At 45.6% G+C, this 17,378-nt stretch overlaps 1 protein-coding gene across 2 annotated transcripts in view; it reads right to left on the reverse strand.

Moving 5' to 3' along the window:
• The window catches only part of LOC124135823 (YEATS domain-containing protein 2-like), a 40,474-nt gene extending 24,628 nt beyond the window's left edge, over positions 1 to 15,846 (reverse strand). The window contains exons 1-8 of one of the 2 annotated variants that reach the window (XM_046501429.2): positions 15,816 to 15,846; positions 14,974 to 15,132; positions 13,150 to 13,247; positions 12,866 to 12,952; positions 11,715 to 11,900; positions 3,611 to 3,720; positions 2,503 to 2,664; positions 1,180 to 1,291 (exon numbers count right to left, since the gene is read on the reverse strand). In XM_046501429.2, coding sequence (XP_046357385.2) covers positions 1,180 to 1,291; positions 2,503 to 2,664; positions 3,611 to 3,720; positions 11,715 to 11,900; positions 12,866 to 12,952; positions 13,150 to 13,247; positions 14,974 to 15,067 — 849 coding nt within the window. In that variant the 5' untranslated portion in view covers positions 15,068 to 15,132; positions 15,816 to 15,846. Of the gene's footprint in view, positions 1 to 1,179; positions 1,292 to 2,502; positions 2,665 to 3,610; positions 3,721 to 11,714; positions 11,901 to 12,865; positions 12,953 to 13,149; positions 13,248 to 14,973; positions 15,787 to 15,815 lie in introns of those variants that run through there. The other variant, XM_046501427.2, reaches the window with a different exon arrangement.
• Between the last annotated feature and the right edge of the window lie 1,532 nt (positions 15,847 to 17,378).

A 17,378-nucleotide genomic window follows, 5' to 3' on the forward strand; every position in this document is an offset into this window, starting at 1 on the left:
TGAAACAATTAAAGTATTGTTTGCATCAACATACTTGATTTTCTCTCAATTCACGATATCAGTATGCTTCTATTTTCCAATGGTTGGCATTATCTCCTGGTCTTAAAATGCCTGTTCAAGGAATCTTGTGTGTAAACAAATACAATCAACACTTCAGAATCCAGACTAGGGCAGTTAGCTTCCTGTGTGACATGAGGGGCAACGTTACCTTCAGATTGTGGATGACATGAGGGGCAACGTTACCTTCAGGTTGTGGATGACATGAGGGGCAACGTTACCTTCAGGTTGTGGATGATATGAGGGGCAACGTTACCTTCAGGTTGTGGATGATATGAGCGGCAATGTTACCTTCAGGTTGTGGATGATATGAGGGGCAAGGTTACCTTCAGGTTGTGGATGACATGAGGGGCAACGTTACCTTCAGGTTGTGGATGATATGAGCGGCAACGTTACCTTCAGGTTGTGGATGATATGAGGGGCAACGTTACCTTCAGGTTGTGGATGATATGAGCGGCAACGTTACCTTCAGGTTGTGGATGACATGAGGGGCAACGTTACCTTCAGATTGTGGATGACATGAGGGGCAACGTTACCTTCAGGTTGTGGATGACATGAGGGGCAACGTTACCTTCAGGTTGTGGATGATATGAGGGGCAATGTTACCTTCAGGTTGTGGATGACATGAGGGGCAACGTTACCTTCAGGTTGTGGATGACATGAGGGGCAACGTTACAGATTGTGGATGACATGAGGGGCAACGTTATCTTCAGGTTGTGGATGACATGAGGGGCAACGTTACCTTCAGGTTGTGGATGACATGAGGGGCAACGTTACAGATTGTGGATGACATGAGGGGCAACGTTATCTTCAGGTTGTGGATGACATGAGGGGCAACGTTACCTTCAGGTTGTGGATGACATGAGCGGCAACGTTACCTTCAGGTTGTGGATGACATGAGCGGCAACGTTACCTTCAGGTTGTGGATGACATGAGCGGCAACGTTACCTTCAGGTTGTGGATGACATGAGGGCAACGTTATCTTCAGGTTGTGGATGACATGAGGGGCAACGTTACTTTCAGGTTGTGGATGACATGAGGGGCAACGTTACCTTCAGGTTGTGGATGATATGAGGGGCAACGTTACCTTCAGGTTGTGGATGATATGAGGGGCAACGTTACCTTCAGGTTGTGGATGACATCAACCCGCTTGTTGCGAGTGTCGTGGAAGTGAAGCTGGACACGGACAGGGAACTCCCCCCAGCCCCGGCGAGTCAAGTGGTATGGGGGCTGTCTGTAAGGAGAGTTCAACACATGTACCACAGAGGATTGCTGTCACCTTGTCATGTTTACATATCACTGCTGTTCATTCCACTCAGTTTGTGACATCAATGGGGTTGTCAGAAACAATGACTAGTGTCTCCTTCAGCAATACTGCAGTACAAGTCATTTTTCAAAGCTTAAGAATCTAAACCATTTTAGTCACTGATGCTTATAATGATGTGATCGCGTGCCATTAGGGGGAAGAGGCATGTTTCAGGTTCTGTGTTTTCTCCTTCAGCAATACTGCAGTACAAGTCATTTTTCATAGCTTAAGAATCTAAACCATTTTAGTCACTTGTCCTAATAATGATGTGATCAATGACATGTTTTCAATTTAACAGACAAGACCCGCTATATTTCACCCCACAAAAGAATTCACTCCTTCAAGGTTCAGACACATATGAAACACGAAAATTCAAGGACTTTTCAAGGATTTCAACTGTCACTTGAAGGCATTTTGGCCGAGTTATTAGCCACAGTCTGATAATATTTTTTCATTAAATCCAGCATATCATATGACCTAAAATATGAACACCACAAATTTTCCTGAGAATATAGTTTCACAACCCACTAATCAAATATTTTTAATCTGTCATGAATTTTAATCATTTTGTACAAATTCAAGTCTGTTCAAGCTATTTTGGTGATTTTCAAGGCTTTTCAAGGTTTACATTAAACAAGGTCTTTTCAAACAGGACCTAAAACTTCACGGCCTTTTCAAGCCTGCATGAACCTTGTCTTTACATTTGATGATGACTAGATAGAAAGAATCTTTATGAGACTTTGGGAGAAGAGGCATGTTTCAGGTTCTGTGTTTTCGATCAAAGTGAAGAAAGAAATTGCAATGTGTTGTATCAGGATAAAAAAATAATTCAATTCTAGTAAAATCATAGATATTTTTTTATATTTGTATACATATTCTGCATTACTCCTTAATGCACATTACTGCTTTTTCTTGACAGAAAGAAAGAGCTGTGTAAAGTCTTGCTGAAGAAGAAGTTGTTTCAACTAGTTGAGAGGCGACCCTATCACACAGCTCCAACGTGACACGGAAGTGACGATGTCATGGATCAGCACATTCTATTTCCAACAGTATTTTAGTGCTACTATCAACGTTTCATAAATTTTATTTAGAATTTGTTTTGTGTGAAATGTGTGCTTGTGTCAGGTAAAGAGACTCACGTTATTTCCACCAGATCATTTGGCTTGTAGCTGGGATGCAGGAAGAACCACACTTTCTTCACAAAGGTGTCAATGTTTGGCTTGTCCTTCGGTCCACGTACATACACCATCCACTTGTGTGTTGACTGGTCGTTGACTTCCCGGTGCTCCAGCGGGATGAATCTGAACACATGACGCACATCACCATCTAGTGGACGTATATCACGGACATCTTACCACTACCACAGCTCAGTGTTTGAAATCATTTTAAAACCTAACAAGACAGTGGGGCAGGTGACCCATAAATGCTGCCTGCCTTTCTTCAAAGTTACCTTCCCACATTCAGACATTATGAATAACAATCTCATTAAAATCAGAACTTAGGAGTTCTCGCTATCGCTAAACAAAGATCTGAAGACATCCCATTAGGGGTCATGTCAGAACGACCTTTCATCCGACCAATGAGAGCGTCGCTTACCAGATCATGAAAGTGACAGTCGGAATGTGATTTCTAATCATACAACCTCGAAAAATTTTAACGCGGGGTATTCCGAACATTCGTGCAAGGTCGGTCTGACGTGAACCGTAATGGGATGTCCTCAGATCTTTGTTTAGCGGTAGCGAGAACTAAGGTCTGATTTTAATGAGATTGTTATGAATAATGTATTTTTTAAAGTAAAAATATCATTTATACTTATCCTGACTCATGAGTATAAGTATGAGTCAGGATAAGATAAAATTTGAAAAATTGCAACAACAAAATAAGAGACAAATCATGTCTTGATTCACTTGAAAAATAATGCAGACAATCACTTGAGAATCTAGAAGAAGTTATAATACAACTGAATACGTAAGTAGTCTTAAAATTGTCTGCCAAACAGTCAAGCAGGTTGAGGTAAGTTTCATGCAGCCGTCACATGCTACTTGTCAATAAACTACCATCAACGGACGTTAACTTGCCCTCAACAAATCTTTGCAGTAAACAAAAAACCCACAAATTTCTAAGGGCATGGGTACGACTACACACAAAGGATGCCAATCACATTCAAGGTAGCGTTCAAACCCACTAACATCCTGGCCGAGTATTAGCAGGCTGAACCATTTTAGTAGCATATAGCAAAGGTCTTACTTTGAGATATTTCCGACAATGATTTTCTTCTTGATCTTGAAGCGTGCGCCCCTGGTATCCACAATCTTGTCAGGGGAGAGCAGAACAGATGGGGGGACAGGCTGCACTTGCTGCAACAAAACACTGGACTTAACACAGAGAGCTAGCAAATACCTACAACTGACATAATGCATTGGTCATAAATTAAGCTCACTATCAAATTATATGTCATCCAATATATATGACACAACATTTGCTTTGGACCAAGACAGACATCTTTAGTCAAAGGCTTGTTCCTGAGCATATGTTGAGTAGTACACAAAATGCATAAAAAACAAATAGTCACATAACTAATTATGTAATGTGTATCAAACTACTAGATACTGTCTTCACAACTGAATACATACCAACCTTCTGAGTGTGTGTAAGGCTATTAGTCTTTGCTTAGCTTTGGTAGCTTTATAACGGCAGAATGTAACTTATGCAATTTTGTTTGTTTGTTTGTTTATTTGTTGTTTAACGCCGCACTCAGCAATATTCCAGCTATATGACACCAGTATGTAAGTAATTGAGTCTTAAACAGACAATCCAGTGATTGACATCATGAGCATCAATCTACGCAATTGGCGTAGCATCAACCAAGTCAGCGAGCCTGACCACCCGATCCCGATAGTCACCTCTTACAACAAGCATGATCTTCATGGGTCTACAACAGTATGCAATATTCATCCTTTGATCATAGAACAGTGTAGAACAATGTTGAACAATCACCCGAACACAACCTCCAACCACTTCGCTCCCAGCATGCTCCTGTGCTTATCTTTCCCTGCAATTGCCCTCAGACAGGTGACAAATCGATCCAAAACTTCAAGGGGATGGATGGGCGGGCAGTCATGACCTGTTGTGTCAGGATACAGGGGAATACTCTTATTCCCTTCATTTTCTAACTTATCCCTCCGCAACAGGACGGCAAGTTGGATCAACTGCATAGTCCATTTGCAATATGGTGGTTGGGCCAGTGCACGGATTAGACTTGACTGCCACTTTGTCTTCAACCCATGGGTGTGTTCAACTTCACTAGTCCTGTAAGATATCACCACCATGCCTGATTACAGGTAAGGCTGCTTCTGAAATAATGGAGGTACTCAACTTATCGTGAACGATACACAGTACCCTCAGAACTAAGTTAAGGCAACCATTCCGTAGAAAGAAGGACAATACATGCAGGAGATCCCTGAGGTTGAAGTTGGTGAAGGTAGCGTCGGATTGCCAAAAATAACTTCGGACGATGTCTGTAAAGTAGCTGTTGGTGCAGCGTGTCATTGTGTACGCCATCCTTGACAGTCTGAAGGTAGAGAAGTTTACATTGACGTCGAAAATGACAAGTGACGTCAACATAACGACGTAGCGCACATACTGGGCAAAGAGAGATGTCCCTCGTGTCAATGGACTGGACAATGCTAGTTAGCAGGGCTATAGTGAAAGTACTAGCCAGGCAATTGGTTCTTGGTGATAATGCCAAGATGTACCTCTGGTCGGGGTCCATGTCCAAACTTGATCTGAGTGACGTCCAGACCGTGCAGTTCACTGACACATGCCACGAAGGCCAAAGAATGTAGAAAGGCAGTTTTCTGAGTAAGTGGGTACCAATGTAGGGAGAAATGATCCAGACCAAGATCCCAGGCTGGGGAAGTGCAAAAGAAAATCTACATGACATAGTTGTAACCATTTTCCTTAATAAAAATGTTACCACACAAAAAACTTAGTTTTTGTATGATATACGACCACCTTTACAGTGCCTCACCCTCCAAGGCGCCCTGCGCCAAGGGGAGTAACCCAAATCACTTTCCATATGTCTAATGCTGATGGAATGTGGGGAGGTGGGTGGCCGTGCCCCAAGGAGGATTTAATCAGAGAATTCATAATACAGGTTTGTAAAATTCTCTTTCAGATTAAATCCTCCTTGGGGCACTTATTGCATCAAGATAGACTCCTAAAGATAATCTAGGAAGTGGCATCCATCAGCAACAAGCGTAAATAAATACATCGTATTCTGATTATTCAATGAATAAAAAAGAGTTCAATAAATGGAACCAAGCTTATCGTGAGGCACCACCGTAGAGAGGCGCGGGCTAGAGACAGGGCGTGGTCGACCATATACTATGAAATAGCCATTATTTGTGGCTTATCATATTCGAGAACTCGAACCCCCCCCCCCTCTTTGTTTGAACAAATGAGATAGGGACGAAGATCCCGCAAGACTTAACCTGTGCAAAACTAGGTCAGAGGTTCCCCGAGGATCGAAGGAGTGCGTGTACAGATACGAGTATTATCGAGTAGTAAGGTCTGATATTTATCGACCTCAGAAGATAAAATCCGGACCATTACTGAGCAGTATAACCGGAGGACGGTCTAAAATCTCGAAGGCTCAATCGGCTAGAGATGTAGAACTTTGCCCAGTTCGGAGAACTGACTGACCAAACCAAGCATGCTCGCTTGAGTGTTTGTCGGGTTGGTAATGTTTGATGAACGTGCTCGGCTGGCTCCAATTAGCCGCGGAGCAGATCTCCTCAATGGGCAGAGCTGCGGCGTAAGCTTGTGATGTAGCCACTGCTCTAACCGAATGAGCCTTCAACCTGGTAGGGGGGTCCCTGCCTTGAAGCGTATACGGTGTACAAATGGTTGAAACTATCCACCTCGAGATAGATTGTTTGCTCGCAGGTGAGCCAGCCTTCCTACCGCCGTCCTTACGGATACCCTTAGTTCCGACGAGGAAGGCTGTGAAAGAGCAGGTAGCTCAATAGGAGCCGTCACGTGGAAGGCGTGTGCAACCTTAGGACGGAAAGAGTCCGGCAGCCGAATACTGACTGTCCCAGTGGAAGACAGTTAGTTCAGGATCGGCTGACATTGCATGAATGTCGCCTACCCATCTGCCTACGTTACCGCCACAGCTGAAGAGAGAGAGACGACAGATCCCGAAAGGAAGGACCGGACAGCCAATCAAGTCCCAAGTCGGATCCTGTCCACACCTGCTAAAAAGCGCTGCACTAATGGGTGTGCACCCATAAGTGCCCTGTCGACAGGGACGTGAAAAGCTGCAATAGCTGTAGAGTACCCCCAGACTGTCGATGCGGCCACGCGACTGGAGGAACTCAAGCATGGCTACGAGATCTGCAGAAAAGGGATCTGCAATCGCTCTATCGACACACCAGCGCGCATAGCAGGCCCATCTATTCTCGTACTGAACGTTTGTCGAATCCCTCCGCGAAGCCAGTATTGTGTCTGCAACTCGTGCAGGAATACTGCTCTTCTGGAGGTGATTCCTGACAGTGGCCAAGCCACCCATTGAATCCTGGGATTCGGGTGGAGGGATAGGAGGTCCAGTCGTAAAGGTAATAGAACTGGAGGCTGAGCCAGAAACCTGAGTATTACTGGAAACCAACTCTGCGCCGACCAAAGAGGTGCCAGGAGCACAAGTAGTCACGCAGGCTGAGTGGCTAGCTGAGATAGCACCTTGGAAATCAGAGGGACTGGCGGGAATGCCCACAGAACTCTGTCCGTCCAATCTAGCTGGAAGGCGTCCAGTGCCACCGACCTCGGGAGCAGAACATTGGTTTCTGGTGATTCACCCTCGACGCAAACAGATCCACCTGGAACAACCCATATAATCGGGAGATAATCCTGAATATCCCCGGGTCGTGCCTCCACTCGTGAGGAGCGAGGATCTGGCGAGACAGAGCGTCCGCACGGACGTTGTCCACCCCCGGGAGATAAACAGGTATCACCCTGATATCGTGAGTGTCGCACCATAGGAGGAACTGCCACGTCTCTTGGAGAAGCGACGGAGACACCGTTCCCCCCTGCTTCCGGATGTAAGTCATCGCCGTTTGGTTGTCCATCTCTAGACGAACCACTTGGCCACGATGCAGATCCAGGAAGCGTTGGAACACCAACCTGACCGCTCTCAGTTCTAGCACATTATGTGCAGTTTGATCTCCTGCTGGGACCATAGTCCCGAGGCAGTGTGATTGTTCAGAACACCTCCTCAGCCGGAGAGTGACGCGTCTGTTTGAACTGTGAGAGACGGAATGGGAGTGTCGAGGGGGAGCCCCCGGGACAGATTCCCGACCTCGGTCCACCACTGAAGGTGTGTAATGAGCCACTGCAGAGTCTCGAGAACAGTCTCGAGATCTTCCGAGTTCACCTAAAGTCGACGGAGCGCTTGTTGAATGGGTCTCATTCTCAAGCGCGCCCGCCAAACCACATCCACTGTCGCCGCCATGTTGCCCAATAACTGGAGCCATGTACCAGCAGTGTGTCTTGTGGACAGAAGGAACTGGGAAGTAACACTTCTGACCTTGACTATGCGATCTTGTGATAGAGATACAAGTCCGCTCACTGTGTTGAAGTTCACCCCTAGGAAGACAAGATTCTGAGTAGGGCTCAGATCTGACTTCTTGAGATTGACTATCCATCCTAGAGTGATCAGAATGTCTATCACTTCTTGTGTAGCTATCTGACTCAGGGATTGCAATAGAGCTCTTAGTAACCAGTTGTCGAGGTACGGATGGCAGAACCGACCTTTCGACCTGGCCAGTTGGGCAGGAATCAACATCAGCTTGGTGAACACCCTCGGGGCCGTTGAGATTCCGAATGGTAGAACCCTGAACTGATAACACCTCCCGTCGAAAGAAAACCTCAGGTATTTCTTGAACTCGGGATGTATGGGTACGTGGAGATAGATGTCTTTTAGGTCTATTGACGTTAGCCATTCTCCTGTCTCGACAGCTGAGATCACTGAGCGCAGTGTCTCCATCCTGAAAGATGGTACCTCTATAAGTTTGTTCAGCCTTCTCAGATTGAGAATAGGTCTGAACCCTCCGGTTTTTTTGGTGACTAGGAAATAGGTCGAGCAGAAGCCATCATTTTCCTGTCCCTTGGGAACCGGTTTGATCGCAGCTTTCATAAGAAGTGCGTCTACCTCGGTACGGAGGAACCCCGCCTTCTCTCGGGTAGCAGGCACCGGAGTGTGCTTTATCCCGGAGAAGGGGGGCGGATGGTGTTTCCACCGAGGCAAATGGACATCCCTGATAGTGGACAGGGTCCAGGGATTGGATGTAACTATCTCCCATTCCTTGAGGAATAGAGCCAATAGGCTGCCTACGGGGACATCCGGTTTGAGGCAGTGGATCCCGGCTGTCTGCAGTTCGAGAACTGGTGACTGTGGGTCCAACCGCCTTGCCCCGGCCCTTGCCTCTCCCTGCGCCTTTACCTGAAGGAAGCGGCTGCTTCACAGCAGGTGCAGACTTCTGACCCGGCGTGTCAGCATGGGAAGAGTCAAGGGGAGAGGTCCGCTTAAGCAGCTTAGCGCTATGTACCTCCAACAAGGCCTTAGAGTCCTTGATTGAAGCGTACAACTGAGCGGCCTCTTGGACCACCTGCTGAGCCCCAGGGAAGAGGGTGGCACCCATCTTATACGGCAAAGCTAGGAGGTCCAGGCGTGTGGATGCCGAGTACTTAGACACCGACATCAACAGCCTGCGCATGCCCATGACAACGCACATCATCTGCGAGACACAGCTACGAATAGCGTCCAAACTCCGACGAGTCAGCCGGCCCCTCCCCCACCAGCTCCCTCTGTACTGCAGACAGATAGGCGGAGTGTACGGAGACGTGAAGCTGTTGGCATGCATTACGGTATTGCTCCTCGAAGCAAACGTATGCAGCCTTCAGCTCCACACCCCACATGGGAAAGGGGGGCAACCGCCAGCCCTGCTTGGCCTTAGCCGAACTTCCTGCGGGAACCCGAAAGCAGAGGATCGATGACCTTGTGCACCAAGGAGAACAAAATGCAGAGCCGCACCTGGGGCGCCTTGCTAGGAGCAAAGGCGTCCCCCGGAAGGCGGAACTCAGTCAGATCCGACGCGGGCATAGGCGCAGCCACCTGAGGCAGTACCTGGACGATCTTGTCCCGTACATGCCTCAATGAGGATACAAAGGAGAATGTCCCCGAAGCCTCAGAGTCATCCCCTCCCTCCGCCATCCACTCCTCTCTCGATTCCGAGCCGACTGTAATCGACTCATCCTTGAGAGGTAGCGGACAAGACAGGAAGAGGACTGCTGCCCCCGGCCTGAAGCCGAATCCGGGTCCCGAGGTGCCGGGGGTTCAAGGGAACCCTACTGGCTCTGGGCCACAGATCCACTAGTGGAAGCCTCGGCCTCAGAGAAGGCGTCTGGCTCCGCTAGGGAAAAAGGTGTGGAGGAAGTGAACGGGCCAGCGCCCACCACCCCTCTGCTGGGAAGCGACCTCGAACCGGAGCCGAAGCCCGGTCTCGGATCGTCCCCGAGGCCAAGTGGCCTACCTCGGCCGACCAGTCCACAGGGCCTCGAGGCTGCATCCGGCGCCAACAACGGGGAAGGCCCAGCCCGCAGCTCCTCTCGGAGTTAGGACTTAACCTCCTCCTTCATCGATGCCATCTGCGACTTAAGTAAAGCAGAAATGTCGGGGAACCTCGGGGACCCTAGAGCCCTCTCCCCCGGCCCTTGGAGCGGGGGCGGAGGAGACTGTAGCAGAGAAACTGTAGAAGGACATTGGGTCTGACAGATAGTGAGAGAAATCAGCGTGTCCTGCAAATGGACCACACATCTACAGCCAACGACTTTGAGCACGGATATGGTTGACGAGTGTGCGGATTTCTGAGCAGACCATGAAACATGGGGACTTCTGAGGCTGGCACTGGCTTATAAGGCACTACTAAAAGAAGCTGGATGTCCACAGTTGATGCCATTTTCTGCAGAACTCGGAGGTGGAAAAGCAGACGCATGTAGGCCATTCACCTTGATGGCTAGGACGTTGTGATCCCTTGCCACATAGTCCGATATTTGTGATACAAACATCTGAAGCTGATGGTTGTAGCATGTGGTGAAAAAGTCGGTGCTTGGGTGGCCTAAGTACTGGCAAATCATCCGGAAAGTGTCCGGGTACAGCTGCAACTCCTTGGGAGTTGACTGACTTGGACGAGAGAGAGCGTCGGCGAGAATGTTGGAGACGTTCTCCTATGGGATGTTGTCTAAGAGACTGCAGAATGCAAACATGAGATCCAAGAGACTCTGGGAGTGAGTGGATCCCAGTCAGTTGGTGTCATGGGGAGCTGATTGAACACACACAGATTGTGAATCATGTGCAGCTTCAATAAATTTTTCTTCAGAACCAGGAAGAGGCAGCGGTAAAATCCTGGTGTAACAGTGCCTGGTTACATCTGGTCTGTCCAGAAGAAGCCGGATGTTGTCTGGTAACAGCTCCAAATGTTCATCTCTGTACGATGGCACTAATGAGGGTGAGCAGTAACTGTAGCAGAGAGTCTGAATGACCCAGTGGTCTACGAAGAGTTGACCCCAGTTATGCCTGAACCGCTGTAGGGGTCCGTCAACAGGATAATCATGAGGGGTGACGACTGTCGATAGAAGATCCCATTTGACCGGCCAGGAAGGAATGCCACTGCTGGCCTCCGATGTGCCATCCTCCACCGCGTACCCAGCGTCCGAGGAGGAGGGCCGAGTGCTCCCTCTTGCCAATCTGGTCTTAGAAGCCTGAAAAGATTTGTCTTGTGTCAAAGGTGCTTTGAGGTGCAACAAGGTGCTTAGCTTTGGGCAGATAAGGGTGTCCTCTGTGTATACTGGGTACCTGGTTGGGTTAAGCACATCTGTAAGACCTGAACTGTAGCCTCGGCCTGAGCGGTGGTCAGAGACTTCTCATAACCATGAACCTGATTGTTACAGAGTTTCTCAACCATACCACAAGAAACTGATTGAGAAATTGTTGATTGATTACCCAGCAATTATTAATATTACAAGGACACCATGACATACAATCACCATATTACACATTGTTTCCACCCTATACCTATATTACCTTGTTTTACATATGATAAGGGATGGAAATTAACCAAGAAAGTCTACCAGCATGAATAGTGATAACATACAGCAATACCCCCCAAGTGTTTGAAATCCTACTAGCCCTTAGGATAAATTAACATTTAACAAGACTGGTCCATGATTTCCATCCCTGACGATCTGAACAGACCACGTTGACTTGCACCTGCACACACATCCAAACAGCGCTCACCTTGTCAGATGAGGAGGCGTCAGCTCCTGCAGGCGCTTCCTCATTCCCCATCAGTTGATCCTGCGGCCTGACATCTGTTCCTGTTTCCCGCTCCCCATCATGGGCGGCGCTGCTGGTGACTGTGGCAGGGGCCTTCCCAAGCCTGGCCTTGACAGTGGGATGGATAGACGGGGGCTGCGACTTGTCCTGTACAACACGAGAAACAGGGGAGGTTACCGTGACATCAGACAGTGTGATGCCTGGGTTAATATGTTGCATCTTCCTGAGGCAAGGGAGATAACTGACTGTCATGTCAAAGTCCAGTTTCAATCCTTGACAAAGTAGGTTGGAATTTCGTGACTCGATAGTAGTGCCACCAGTGGCCATTTTGAGATATGTTCCTTCTATGTCCCTCCTATTGACTTATCAGATTCCACCTTTCATATCAGTTGCATTTGCTTTAAACAAAATGGCAGAGCCCAAGTCAAGAAGATCTGATTGATAATGTGTTTGAGCAAAATTATTTTTTAAAGCTGGAAACTTTGTTCAAGGGCGTTTCCGCACTAAGATCGAAAGTAGGAGTAATGCATAGTGTGAGATAATATAAGTTTAATAATTAATACTTCAGTTAAATGTAGCGGCCATAACATTTCCGATTCCCGTGATGGGATTCGAACCACGGACCTTCTGATCAGAGGTCGGACACCTTGTCCACATGACCAAAGAGGTTAACCCGATCAGCAAGCTGACAAGGTAAGGATGTCATCTGTGGGATGACTCCACGCCCTGCTACATACTCCCCTGTCAACAGAAGGCACGTCCCGGGCCGCATAGTAGGGAGACTTAGGCTTATTTTGCTCAAATTTAATATGTGAACGTGCTCAGCCCCACGACCCCGAGTCAAAAAGATCTGATTGAAAAGACCGAAGAGGTTAACCCTGTCAGCAAGCTGACAAGGTAACGATGTCATCTGTGGGATGACTCCACGCACTGCTACATAAACAATCAAAACCTGTTAACCTTTCAACCACATGAATGTAGCCTTCATCATGTTCATTGGTAGGTTACAAAGTTACTTATCGTACTTTCATCGTCTGACCTGCTCCCTAAGTAGGTCATTGCACTCACTTTCCCCCATCACTGTAATCATGATCTACCCTATCTCCAGCTACCTTGGATCCTGGGATTGAGGAGGAATAGTGACAGGCCACAATGCATGCCCGCAGTCGGTCCACAACAAGGCGGGACTGGTTCAAACGCTGAAACAGAGAAACATTCCAAATATTGGGAAGGTTGTATTGGAAAAGGGATCTATGTTGTGAAACTATACAGGTCATATGATCACTTATAAACATATGAAAACAATTTGCCATATATCAATAGTTATTGATATAAATCTGCTCAATATCCGACTGACAACACTGGGGTATTAATAATCACTTCAACTCTGCTCTACCTGATCTGCAACACTGATCTCTGCCTCCTTATGTCGAATCTCCGCCTCAAACTGGGCCCTAATGATGCTCTCAATCTTCCTAATGGCTGCTTCCTTGGCTGAAACAATAAAGCAGTACAAAAAGTATCAGAACTAGAATGAAACTTTTACCATGATTGAAAAACATCAAATTATGAATAGACCAGTTTGATAAGGTGTGTTGCGCTGTAATATGCTTTGTACAGTGTTACAGTTTTATCACAGTATGTCTGCCATTGTGATGTGGATTGAATATGTTAACCAGTTTTCATTCATGAGCACATCTTTACCGCTTACAAATCACGGATCCTAGGCAGTGGATTCTGGTAAGACCAAGAGAGGAAACTCGGCACAATAAACTGCAATGCCCCACTGTCTACAAGTGGTGTCCCACATACAACATGAACAGAAACATGTCCATTAACACAGACTCCCTGTATGTCATGAGGATTTGCTTGAGGGAGCTAACCATGCTTATAGACACACAATTTCGAACTATGGAAGTTAATCGGACTGTTCCCAATGAACATGATAGGCATGATAATGGCTGAACCATTATTATATTGTTGTGAATATTTTCTACTGACCATCATTTCTGAGTGCCATGGCATCTACGCCCAAAAAGGAATACCATCGAAGGAATACTTTTGTTGTCTATGTTTTCACTTTTGTTAATATCCAAATTTCTGAATTTCTGTGAATTGAGGTAATGAAGTTGAATCGTTTCAGAAAGGTGACATCTGATTGGCTCAGGTACTCAAGAAGACTTTACTCAGGCTGAGCATTCAAAGTAGACTCAAGGTCCACTGGACCAACCTATGAGGTGTCCTCAGATCTTCACACAGAGAGTGAGTGAGTTGGGTTTAACGCGGCCTTTAGCAGTATTCAAGTTATATCACGGCGTGTCAGCTTAATGTGGGAGAAAAGCCTGAAGTGATGCAGGTCTCAGACGTTTACCACTTCGGTGAAACCCACGAGCACGGGTATGGTGCTGACAAACCTAGAAACATAATTGGGGCGAACCGGGATTCGAACCCACAATCATAGGTTTCTGGCGTGCCCAAGGGACGCAACTCTGCACAGCGAATCGCGGCGCCTTAGACGACAGGGCCACCGTGCCCCCTTCACACAGAGAAGTGCCATATTAGATGTTGGTTGGTTGGTTGGTTGTTTAACGCCGCACTCAGCAATATTCGAGCTATATGATGGCAGTCTGTAAATAATCAAGTCTGGACCAGACAATCCAGTGATTGACATCATGAGCATCGATCCACGCAATTGGGATCGATGACATGCATCAACCAAGTCAGCGAGCCTGAACATCCAATCCCGTTAGTCGCCTTTTACGACAAGCATAGTCGCCTTTTATGGCAAGCATGGGTTGCTGAAGACCTATTCTACCCCGGATCTTCACGGGTGCCATATTAGAGTAAAAGATCGGATGTCAGTGAGATTGTCATGATTATTGAAGTTAACATGAATATTGTCAAGAGTGAGCATGGATTTATGCCACTATCAGCAATATTCCAGAAAAATCACAGCAGGGAACGCCAGAAATGGCTTCACACATTGTGGGGGATTGAACCTGGGCCTTTGGAGAGACTAGTAAACAATTTAACCAAAAGGCTATGAATGTTATCTATTTCCTAAATATTTCAAAACAAAATATCAACAATTTTACTTTTAACTATGTTAACAATTCTTACAATAATAATTGTGCCAATTTTCTATATCAAATGCTAAACACATGGACAGCATAAACTGGAGTTAATTATATCCTATCATATGCTGTACTTGGAGCCTCACCATCTTTTTCCAGAACTCTTTGTCGCTTTGCCTGCTGGTCTGTGACATCTTCGTAATCTGGGTCGATGTCGATGTGGGACCGCTTGTTACTCATTATTGCTCTTCGCTCACTCAGGGCAGCAGCACCTTTCTTTCAGCCACATTGTCATAAATAACAGGCTGAAAGACAATGTATGCCTTTTATGTTAATATTCCTTCAGACTGTTAATGAATTGGGAGGCCTGAACAAAAATTCATGTTTCCGGTAGCTAAAACTACTGAAAATGTCCTGATCCCACAAAAACATGGCTTGAGACCTACCAAACATCAGAGGTGTTTTCACCCTGCATCATGACCATATAACAAAGGATATGGTTAAGTTGTATTTCTAACATTCACATCCAGTTGTGTCATGTTTGCAGTAATACCAACATAAACTTCATGGGCCATCAATATTTTTATGGGCATAAATGTTTCATCGTTGGCATGATCTTTAGACTTGCTTGCCAAACATCATGTTTACATTTGCAAATGCATGCTGAAATATTACAGCAAACGAGACACACGATTGACGCATACATTGAACATAAATACATAACAGTATCATGTTGGTAACAGTTTGTGCAACACATATTACACATATCGTTTGTGACTGTAAACATGGTAAACATGATAAACACGACAAGAGTTCTTGATTATTTGGTGTGAATTTTTACTACTGGCTTGTCTTTGTCGAATGATTAAACTATTAAACATATGCGTTTAGAGACAAATAAAGATAAGCTGGGAATACTGTCGATTAGATAATCAGGGTCCTGGGGACATTGCTGCTCTACCGTGATACTATGAAATCAATTGAGCACCTGTTCGTGGGTGCCGCCATTTTGAGAAAATTAAAACACTTTGAAAATTAGAGTTATCTCCCCTTCTTCATCCAGCTCGCTCTGTGATGAGGTTGAATGACTTCATCATGTTCATAGTGTGAACATCCTCTTGTGCCAATTTTTGTGACAAACGTTTGTTTAAATAGTTACCCATGCAGAACCATTTCCTCATTTAATTCAATATAACACAAATAATGTTTGCAGTTTTTGTAGTTCATGCGCCAAAATTGGGTATTAATCAGATTAATAACTAGTTATTATTTACAGTTATTATTATCATTGTGTTTCAAATGGCTATATACTAGTATTTATGAAATATGGTTGCATGCTCGGGCTGAAAGCCATTTGATTATAATACGTAGTTGGGATTTTGTTTGCGATCTGCATGCTTTTCTCTTCACATAACATAGGAATTACATTATGTATATTTCTTTGATGCTTAAAGAATCTGTGAATTGCAAATGCTTGATCATTTACAGACCATCGTCATTTCTCTTGTCTGGTTGACTGCGATGAAACAACCCATTCACGAACCCCCTTACATACACACTGGACCCGTGAAGATCCGGGGTAGAATACGTCTTCAGGAACCCATGCTTGCCGTAAAAGGCAACTATGCTTGTTGTAAGAGGCGACTAACGGGATCGGGTGGTCCATCTCGCTGACTCCGTTGATGCATATCATCGATCCCAATTGCGTGGATCGATGCTCATGATGGCAATCACTGGATTGTCTGGTCCAGACTCGATTATTTACAGACCGCCGTCATTAAGCTAGAATATTGCTGAGTGCGGCGTTAAACAACAAACAAACGGAAGCGGAAACACACACACACTGAATCTTTATTGTTAATTCATTTATTATATATAACACAACCAGGATATAGCATTACTGTATAATGATGTGTATTGTAACTGAAGCAATACTACTTATTTGTTGACCCAAGCGTACGCATCCTGGATTATGCAATGTAATACATCTCCCCAAAAATATATAATTATCATAGATAACGAATGAAATCAGAATGATAAAAGATCGTGACAAAGATCATAATACACTGGATAATCGACGATAACAATTACTATTTACGCTAACTATATCTACTACTGTTACATTGGTCCATGAATTGAAAAAACCCCGTTGTGATCTTTCTTTATCGTCATTGACAGTAGGGCTTAAACATGTTTTACGGTCCTACGTCTCATCCCAACCATATTAATTAAAGACATGTCACGTCCCTAGCCGACCCCTAGCCGACTGTGATTATACAACTAATAACATCAGACACCTGCTGTGGTTCATGGTTGATTGATAAACCGAAGTGTGGTGAATACTTTCGTGGATTATTTACGCTCTGGTCGTACTGATCGATTTACATCTTCAGAAGGGCATCCGACCGGGAAGGAGAATTAATCAAATTTGTGAGTTCCAGCACGTAGAATTTCCGGTCGTGATCGGGAAGCAGAATTTGTCCAAGGCCTCAAGGCAAAAAACTTTCAGAATGTGGATTTTACCCAAATATTAGCCCTGCAATTAAACATG

This window comes from Haliotis rufescens, unplaced genomic scaffold (genome assembly GCF_023055435.1).
Source record: "Haliotis rufescens isolate VD_foot unplaced genomic scaffold, xgHalRufe1.0.p SCAF_4, whole genome shotgun sequence".
In the NCBI taxonomy this organism is placed as follows: Eukaryota; Metazoa; Mollusca; class Gastropoda; order Lepetellida; family Haliotidae; genus Haliotis; species Haliotis rufescens.